The sequence below is a fragment of the Haliotis cracherodii genome, unplaced genomic scaffold, assembly GCF_022045235.1.
Source record: "Haliotis cracherodii isolate W230 unplaced genomic scaffold, xgHalCrac1.p SCAF_14, whole genome shotgun sequence".
Taxonomy (NCBI): Eukaryota; Metazoa; Mollusca; class Gastropoda; order Lepetellida; family Haliotidae; genus Haliotis; species Haliotis cracherodii.
In genome coordinates, this window is record NW_027266269.1 from 27,267,682 (window position 1) to 27,278,172 (window position 10,491).

The following is a 10,491-nucleotide window of genomic DNA, read 5'->3' on the forward strand; positions in this document are numbered from 1 at the left end:
GTACATTAAACTACGTTTATAACGAACACGCTTATAACGAACCGACCGATATAACGACCTTATTTTGTAGTCCCGACCATTCCTTGTATAAATGCTGTATATACGCCTATAACGAACTACGGTTATTACGAACTAAAATTAACGGCCCCTTCGAGTTCGTTATAAACGTAGTTTACTGTACGTGTAATGAAGGCTCTTTTGTGGCCGATACAATGTTGCAACAACTCCGTGCAAAGATCAATACTGAAAATCAATGACCTACTCCAGAATCGCGCACAGATGTTTGAAGCATGATCGCTGTTCGTAGATGAAACCTGATCTACACTGGTAAGACACGTTATATCACACTGCTTAAATAGTAACAATTATATATATATGTATGTGTGTGTAATATGTAAACTTTATTATGTTATTTCTTCTCGAGAATTCGATTATTTAAACTTCGCCGATCATTCTTGCCGATAAAGAGAACGTGTATTGGATGACTTTTTTACTAAACATTCATTTACAGAAAGTGGTTAGAACCATGAGAATGATTCTTGCGTGTACATTGATCCAGTGACCTGAGCAATAATAGGGCTTTAAGCTTGCCCTTGTGTGGTGTGGAAATATGCCCTATATATAGTCTATTAATATTTAATTCATTAGAACCCTGATAACGAAAAACGGATGTATTTTTTATTTTCATCTCACTGCTACATCATAAATGTTCTTCCCCGGCCGCGTCATACCAAAAGACGTTAAAAGATGGTACTTGTTTTTACCCTGTCTGGCGCTCGACATTAAGGGGCTAAAACAAGGACTGGTCGGCTCGGAGTCAGTATACTGTGTCTGAGTGGGGTATTCATGTTAAACTGCGGCATGGTATCTCAGTGAGCTAGCAGTATAAATCGGCATCAGTCCGGACTAGTACAAGCAGCCTCACACACACACGTGCATGCACGTCGCTATATAAGTGCAATAATCTTGGACGCGACGTTAAACCCAATTTCACCTCACCTCACCTCACCATAAATGTTCTGTTGTTAATCCAATGATGTTCATCTTTAAGATGTGTTTGTTTGTTTGTTTGTTTTTGCACTCACCAATATTCCATATTCTCAGAGCATATTGGCTTACGACCCGTGATAATCCGGGGTATAATATGTCTTTAGCATGCTTCTGTAAAAGGCGACTATGCTTGTCGTAAGCGGCGACTAACGGGATCGGGTGGTCAGACTCACTGACTTGGTTGATTAATGTCATCGATCCCAATTGCGTGGATCGATGGATTGCGTGCTCATGGTGCCAATCACCTCATTGTCTCGCCCAGACTCGATTATTTACAGACCGTCGTCATGAAGCTGGAATATTCCTGAGTGCGGCGTTAAACAACAAACAAACAAACAACCAAAATCGAATTGGCTTACGACGTAGCTGTGCTACACGCTTTCGTTGCCTGTCATATATGCGAGCACAGTAGATTGATGTAAAAAACAATGTTCGATCATATATAGGTGAGGTGAGGTGAAATGGGGTTTAACGTCGCGTCCAAGATTATTGCACTTATATAACTACGTGCATGTACGTGTGTGTGTGTGTGGCTGCTTGTACTAGTCCGGACTGATGCCGATTTGTAGTGATAGCTCACTGAGATACCATGCCACAATTTAACATGAATAGCCCACTCAGACACAGTATTCTGACTCCGAGCCGACCAGTCCTTGTTTTAGCCCCTTAATGCCGAGCGCCAGACAGGGTAACAACAAGTACCATCTTTTAACGTCTTTTGGTATGACGCGGTCGGTGATCGAACCCCGGACCTTCCGCTCTCCGGGCGGACGCTCTACCACTAGACCACATATATAGCATCACACATTGTTTAAAAACCAGTATCGGTGTTTCCTTAATTCAGAGCGCAGACCACTCAGAACTCTTGGCTCAGGGTATGCACTGATTATCACCAAGTTATGCATACTTTTCTATTGACTTGCCTTTGCATGTGTTTGTGTCGAGTGTCACCAGTGGACCAGGCTATTTTTCACCTTTTTTTGACGAACGCCTGATATCATAAACATTTTCTTATGATATAGTCGGAATCGTACAATGGCCGCTGCTTCAAGTAGAAATTTCTTATGATTAGTTTTCTCGTTTTCATTCCAGTGGTGATTTTGTTTCACAAAGCGACTTCAACTGTGCAACGGCTATTGTGAAGTATGTGTTAAAGTATAGGAGAAACGTCAGAAAGGATGCGAAGAAATGTTAGCTTTGTGACAGCACTTGCATGGATCCTTTTAAAAGTAAGCACTCCTCCAATCTCATTAAAATCAGACCTCAGTTCTCGCTAGCGCTAGCGCTCATTTCTGATAACATGCGGGTAGTTTAATGATAATTCTATCCATTTTAGCTATAAATAGGGATATTAGTTATTATTACGACAACATCCCCAAAGAACCAGACAGGTATATCCGAGCTGGAGACCCGTGAAGATCCGGGTAGAGATTAGGTCTTAAGCAACCCATGCTTGTCGTAAGAAGCGACAATGCTTGTTGTAAGAGACGACAAAGAGATCGGGTGGTCAGGCTCGCTGACTTGGTTGATGCATATCATCGTATCCCAAATGCCTAGATCGATGCACATGATGTTAATCAGTGGATTATCTGGTCCAGATTCCAGATTATTTACATGCATTTCCAATTCTGCCATTTGATTTATTTTGTCAGCAGATCTGGATGTCCTGTATGAAATATAAGCTGTTTCGTATGCTTGGACTAGTGTTAATCTTCATAACGACCAGTGTTATATTCACTGGCTGGACGCATTACTCGGGAGAGAGATTTTTAAGGTGAGATTTGTTTACGTTTACAGCATCAATATACAACAACCTCAACCCAGCATATTGCATCTAATGTGCAGTTACAGAGAAGAGAATTCTTCAAAATACATAGGTCAAGAATAGTAACTTGGCAGGCTGCATATTTCGTCAATAACAAACAAAAAACTACAAACAACAGCACAAATAAGTCACATCGTTCTGCGCAATAATACAACACAATCCCCGCCCATTCTATTGTCAGCCAATCAGAAAATTTAAACGCAAAAAAACATTGCTTGGTTTACCCTAACAGAAACGGAACAGATATAGATATGTATTCATGGAAAAGACTTGGGCTTCTGACCCTTGCCTAGCAGATACAACAAATTAAAAATACATATTGTCAAAGGAGGTTGAACACGATTTCATATTTACTGAAAACAGGATTTAATATATTTAGAAATGTATAACAGTTGTGTTTTGCAACTTGTTTGTGGCAGGCTAACTAGTTTCAATTCAGATGGCCTTTCCCAATAGTATTTATGTATATATTTTTACTTTGTTATCTTTATATTTGGGACATAGTAATAGAAAATTTTATTCATCTTCAAGTTCGTTAACACTTAGCTTGACAATAATCACAGTATCTAAGAGATTTGATAATGTCGTGGTATCGTCCAACTTCTATTTTTAACTTGTGACTTGATATTCTAATCATTGTTACATATTTCCTTAGACCCCGTTGTAAAATATTGATGCATAGTTCATAACAAAAAGTTACTTTTAGATTTCTGTACAATATCAACTTTCTACTATTATTGAGATCTGAGTTCCATTTTTGTATATAATTATCAATAAGTCTTTGTTTAAACAAAGAGAAAAATATCATAGGATTTACTGGCAAAGGATTTAACCAAACATATGCAAAAGTTAAACCATTTGTACACAACATATCTTTTACATACCATGCCCCATTTTTCTCGCCTTTATCACAATGCTGCAAACTAATATTATATGCAGCCTGTGATATACAATTACAAGTATTATTTAATTTCAACAAGTACTTCAAAATTCTACAAAAGCTATTGATGTAAATAGGACACCGACCTAATTATCCATATACTGCAATATTATATGTATATACAGGTACATTTGATACTATCTTACAGAATTTAAGATTCACCCGTTCAATAGCAGGTGCGTTTACCGTACCCCATACCCCACAACCATAGCACATTGTAGATGTAACGAAAGAATAAAATGATTGGAATAGTGTTTTAGGTGTAAAATTACAATTTCTAATATTTGATAACAATGCATTCATAGCTTTTATACCTTTCCCAGCTAATGTTTTGTAACACAAAGAAAATGATCCAGTACTTGTAAAGACGTTTGCGATGTAGCAAAACTGTTTCACAACTTCAAGCTGTTCATCATTTTAAAAACATTTTTCATTTTTATGTCAATTCCCTCTTTTACTAAATACCATTACCTTCATTTTATGGACGCTTATGTGTAAACCCAAATCTTTACAGTAATTTTGCAAGCTATTTATTAACATGTGGAGCCCATTTGGTGTTTAAGATAACCATATCATCAGCAAATAATATCATAAATAGGTTAACAAAATCAATCAACAATCCTGCATCTATATATTCTTGACGTTTGAGCTCAAGGTCTTCTGAGAAAAGAGTATAGGCGACATCCCCTCCCCTTGTTTAATTCCAGCACCAATATAAAGATAATCAGGCACAGTGGAGTTAAACTAAACGGATTCCTTAAAGTTTACATTTGAGTACATTAAATATAATTGTTACGGTTCTTAATTGAGAAGATTATGTCAGCATATGCTAAATGAGTGTCTGTACAGAAATCATATCAATGTCGTTGAAATTATGACACATTTTGCATGGCATATTTCGAAATTCCAAAAATTATATAAATTTATTCCAAATTGAATAAGCAACCCTTAAAGCCCCCCTAGGTTGCCTCACCTTTCCGGACATAACACTAAATGGCCTGGCGGGCCCTTGCGCAAAATACGCATATGTCAGAAAGTGCACGTTAAATTCCCATTTAATTAAGAAAGTAAGTATGACACATTCACTGTATATGTGCTCTTTTCGGGCTTCTCCAGGACACAAACAAGTGGAGGCTGTAAGTCGTGTAGGCACCACATGACGAGTCAAGGGAGTGTGGCGTTCGTGGAGGAACTTCTCCACGATAATGTAACCTACGACCTCGGACTTCTGCCTTCATGGTCCGCCTCAAGGATATATCTGGATAAGAACGGCTCTATCCAGCTGGGAGATGTGTTTACCGTCACAGTCCGCCTGTATGACGGTTACAACAGGCCAATGTACCGTGGAGGTGACATGCTGGCAATAATGATGCAGAACTATAGCTATGGAGCAGGTTCAGTTGGTCACGTGGTCGACCACCACAACGGAAGCTATACCGGCATCCTCCGCGCCTTGTGGACCGGAAGTGTGTATATATCTGTGCGGATACTCTACCCTCGTGAAGCTCTGTCGACGTATCTGAAGCACATGGGTCCATTTAGTCCCGGAAAAACCATTATGTGTGTCTTCCAGAATGACAACGCAAGAAGCGAGACGTTTGGGTATCCTTCTGTGGAGCCCTTTAGGGGGATACCTTTCTGTAATATGACGTCGGAGAACTACGGACTTGCTTGGTACTGCGTCAAGCCGAAAAATCCTTTAGTTTGCCACGATTGGGTACAATTCACCAGCCAACCAAACAACGACATCCTATGGACGAATAAGAAAATAAAGGATTTCTATTTGATGTAAGTTGTTTCTGTGATGTGGTATACATCGCTGTTGTCTGGTTGATATGTGGTTTGTATATGACACAGTGTCATTGAGTGTACAGGATTACGCCACAGACAATATTAAGCGTCAGTATTTTCTAAAAGATGAATGGATTTCTGTGTGTATGGGAAATGTGTTATTTTTGATATTTTTGGAATACTGTCCTGATCCGCTGATGGGTTTAGAACCAGCACGCCAGAACCTCAAGGGTATTGACACATTGAATCTGGACCTGGGGCCCGTTCCTAAAAAATCATTTTTGCGCTTAGACTGACGTAAGTCTATGTTAAAGTATGGGAGTTACGATCGTCTTAGTGCTTTGTGGAACGGGGCCCTGGACCTGCCGATTGTGTCAAAACCGCCAGTTACAGCTTTATCGGAGCTCACTTGAACTCGCACCAATCAGTTATCGTGGCCATCCCTAGTCTAGGTGCATCTTGCTGTTAAGAAGGACAATGGACTGATATCATAATTAACTATCGTGATCATACGTAGTATCTTCTATGCACCTTGCTGTGCGACATATCAGCAGTTATCGTGGCCATCCCTTAAACACATCTTGCTGCGACCCGTCACGATCCGGGGTGGAATAGGTCTTCAGCTTATATGCATGTGTGAGGCACGGGTAGCCCAGTTGTACAGAGTTGCGTCCCCTTGGGCACTCCAAAAACATATCCTGTGTTGGAATCCCGGTTCGACCTGATTTTGTTGCTAGGCTTGCCAGTACCATACCAGTGCTTTTGGGTTTCAGCAAACCAGTAAACGTCTAAGACTTCCGTCACTTCGGGCTTTCAAGATTCAAGATTCTTTATTCAGTATTTTGGGCCATGTGGCCTAGAGTACAATTACAATTACAATAATTGCTGCATCACGTGATGACAGGAAAATAAATACAAGTAGTCTTATTTCATATTAAATACATAATTTAAGTATAAGGCCAAAGCCTTTACAATGTTGATATTTTTGGAGTTGAGTAGATTACATACACTGTGATTATCATGATGGACATTGGCTAACCAAGGCAAATAGTGGTTTCTGGCAGAAGAATATTTTGAACGTATAAACAAAACATGAAATTCATCCTCTAATTGCCTCCCTTTACAGTGGGTACATAGATATAGACTCAAGTCTTCATTTGTATGTTTTGACTTTCGTAGCATGTTAATCTTAAATCCGTGTAGCGATATTCTGAATTTACAATATGCTCTCCTGAGTGATTTATTCGTGAGATTACTGATGTAAAATTCTGGCTGTAAAAGTGATTTCAAATTTGCATAATGTGACAGATATTTTGATGAAGAAATAGAGTCATGCCACTCTTGAGAATACATATCACTCAGCCTTTGTTTTATTTTTAGTAATATGTTGAGAGATCCATACAAATGAAAAGCCTGAAGAAAACAAAATATATCTTACATCAGACACCCAGGTGTGTTTATCATTATCATCTAAATGTTTAAGTAGATTATAACATTGTTTTGGATATCGACATTGATTCATACGTAGCAATCTCAACCAGTATTTAAGCACCCTTATTTTGCTAAACACGAACATATTTAATCGCCCAGTTTCACCAAGAATAGCTTTATTAGAGGCATATTTACCGATACAAAGATAGTTTTTAAAATAGGACATATGTACTTTTTCTATACATTCATAATATTTTGCCCCCCAGATTTCAGCCCCATAAAGTTATATAGGAGCAATAGGCTTTCCTCCCACATGAAGCTGACATCGTGATATAACTGGAATACTGTTAAACCTAACTCGCTCACTGCAATTCAGGGGCGGTCGGGTAGCCTAGTGGTTAAAGCGTTCGCTCGTCAAGCTGAAGACCCGGGTTCGATTCCCGACAGAATGTGTGAAGCCCATTTCTGGTGTCTCCCGCCATGATATTGCTGGAATATTGCTAAAAGCGGCGTAAAACAATACTCACTGACTCACTCACTGAAGTTCATGACTTTGTTCTGGATATATCTTTTTATAATTTCAGGGCCAAGAGGGCGCGGAGAATTCGAGATACAATATCTGTAATAATTTTAGGACGTCCGGGTAAGACATTCATTACCTGTTACCTGAAATGTATACAATGGAGAAATCATGAGAATCTTTAGATTCCGGCAGCCGTTGATTCTACTTCCGGAATCGATCCGTGAAGATCCGGGGTAGAATAGGTCTTCAGCAACCCACGCTTGCTGTAAAAAGCGACTCTGTTTGATATTTCTGATTAGTTTTGTCGTTTTCATTCCAGTGGTAATCTCGTTTCACAACGCGACTTCAGCTGTGCAGCGGCTATCTGTGTTAAAGAATGGGAGAAACGTTCAGTATTATCAATATCCCCGAAGTGCAAGGGTGCAGAGAAACGTCAGCTTTGTGACAGCAGTGGCGTGGATATTTTTAAAGGAAGCACTCCTGTTGAATACATGTACAGCCTTGTTATATACTACCAAACATTTGATAAGGATAATCAGCCCAAATCGCTCACTGACTCGATTGATGCATGTCGTTGATCCCATTGGCTAGATCGATGCTCATGATGTCAGTCACTGTATTGTTTGTTCCAGACTCGAATATTTACAGACCGCCGTCATATATCTAAACAACAAACAAACAAACACACTTCCGGAATCAATAGATTTGAGTGATTTCTCACTGAACCATGTTATTGTTTCCATATACTTTCTCTATAATTTTCCGTCATGACCCATAGTTGCTTCAGATATATTTGTTTAATTATTTTTTCAGAATGGTCATTGAATTCATGTTTAGGAAGCAACTGCAACAACAATAGCGTGACTTGATTTGCTTGAATATTGCAAAAAACCAGTGTAAAACCTTAATACTCGCTCACTTAAACATTTGGTACTTTTGGACCTGGCCATTAGCACAGGTGAAATATATATCAGCTCAATGTAACAATGTGCAATGTGTTATCATATATTGTTTTCTTTGTATGTTTGTTTGTTTTTTTTAGTTTTTCTTTATTTTGTTTTTTGTTTGTTTGTTTGTTGTTTTGTTGTATTTTGGGGGGACTGCTTTGTTTTTTCAAGCGCAGAACTTACCTCTCACTGTGATAACATTAAAAGCTCACTGGTGTTTAAATGGACTGTAAATTTATTTATTCATTCATTCATTCATTCATCGCGTGATGTATTGCTGTGTACATTCATAAACACATACATATACAAAAACATTGCACACACACACACACACACACACACACACACACACACACACACACACACACACACACACACACACACACACACACACACACACTTAACACACACATACATATATACATACATACATACATACATACATTAGATTCACACTCCTCTCTTGCTTGACAGGAACCACAATGGCGAATGCAGCAGAGACACCGTGTACTTCAGCGGACATCTCGGAGACGTGGACGCAGCCCTACACTTCCGGCTTCTTCTACAGGAGTGTATGGTTCAGCATGGCCTGCTCGTTGAAGATTGATGAACACTCATTAAGGAAGTGTCTTTCCAACCGACGTCTTCACATCCTCGGGGATTCCACCGCCCGTCAGTTCTTCTCCAATCTCTACGAGAGACTGAACATGACAATGGTCACGGAGAAATGGACATTCAGAACATGGCATCGATACACCGAGAGTCAGAACAGGGACATGAAGTTCACCATGAGCTGGGCTCCCCACGAACTGCCCTTATATTTCAATGGCAACCGAGCATCCGCAAGACCCTTGTATGTGAACATCGATGATATACCCAGTGGCTCAAATGATCTAGTTATCATACATATATTTGTGCACTTCCGGTTTCACCATCCGAGCGTGTTCAGGGAGAGTATTCGGCGCGCTGCTCAAGCCACTAGGAGGCTGATGCGGCGGTCTCCAAGAGCTGTAGTGGGAATCAAGGGAACTCACTACTTCCGCTTCCCCAAAGACGAGATCGACGCTGGGTTTGGTCTGGTGTATGATGCTATAATAAGGGAAGAGTTCAGTGATATGTTCTCCAGAGTGATTTTGATAAATGAGTGGGACCTCATCTTGGCCTCTGACATTCTGGTGCTACATCCACCAGCATGGTTGGTTAAGCTCCTCGTGGACAGCTTTCTGGGCTATGCGTGTTCTTTATAGACAATGGGTGGTTGGGTAGCCTAGTGGTTAATCGTTCGCTCGTCACGCTGGTTCGATTCCCCACATGGGTGCAATGTGTGAAGCCCATTTGTGGTGTCCCCCGCCAAGATATTACTGGAATATTACTAAAAGCGTAAAACCATACAAACTCACCCTTGATAGACAGACGAATGTAGTTAATATTTTCAAGATTATATTCACGTCTTCTAAACCTTCAAACTGTTGTGGTATTTTTTCTGTGGCTGGCGTGAAATCCCTGGTCGTCAACGGAATTGTTAAGCTGTGATAAACTGTCATACCTGACTATAATATGTTGTAAGTGTTTTTCTACCATGGTACTGAAGAATGTTTTGTTCTAATTGGTCAAAATAAACATTAAACCAGATATCCATTTTTGTTAGGTACATGTACCTCAATATAAACAAGCATTTTTACACAAACCGTGGGCGTTAATACATCGATCTATTGCCAGGCCACAACAACGGTTGCCGATTAGAAGTATATACAGTAAACTACGGTTATAACGAACACGCTTATAACGAACTGACGGATATAACGAACTTGCTTTTTAGTCCCGACTATTTGCTGTAGTTATGCTGTATATATGCTTAAAACGAACTACGGTTATAACGAACCAAAAATAGTGGTCCCTTTGAGTTCGTTATAACCGTAGTTTACTGTAGTTCGATATTGGAATATTATCAGATGTTTGTGTCACTAACTGGTACTGGGGCGGT

General features: G+C 39.7%; 1 protein-coding gene across 1 annotated transcript; it reads left to right on the plus strand.

Annotated features, from left to right (window-relative positions):
- The first annotated feature begins 316 nt into the window (after positions 1 to 316).
- Positions 317 to 9,913, plus strand: LOC139460660 (NXPE family member 3-like). The gene is made up of 6 exons (XM_071242132.1): positions 317 to 327; positions 2,143 to 2,279; positions 2,706 to 2,824; positions 4,932 to 5,603; positions 7,622 to 7,680; positions 8,982 to 9,913. The coding sequence occupies exons 2-6, from the start codon at positions 2,229 to 2,231 to the stop codon at positions 9,752 to 9,754; spliced, it is 1,674 nt and encodes a 557-aa protein (XP_071098233.1). The 5' UTR covers positions 317 to 327; positions 2,143 to 2,228; the 3' UTR covers positions 9,755 to 9,913.
- Positions 9,914 to 10,491: the final 578 nt, after the last annotated feature.

Coding starts and splice junctions, on each gene's coding strand:
- LOC139460660 (XM_071242132.1), top strand. CDS start 2,229: ATGCGAAGAAATGTTAGCTTTGTGACAGCACTTGCATGGATCCTTTTA. Junction 2,280..2,705: donor TTGCATGGATCCTTTTAAAA/GTAAGCACTCCT, acceptor TTTTGTCAGCAG/ATCTGGATGTCCTGTATGAA. Junction 7,681..8,981: donor AATAATTTTAGGACGTCCGG/GTAAGACATTCA, acceptor CTTGCTTGACAG/GAACCACAATGGCGAATGCA.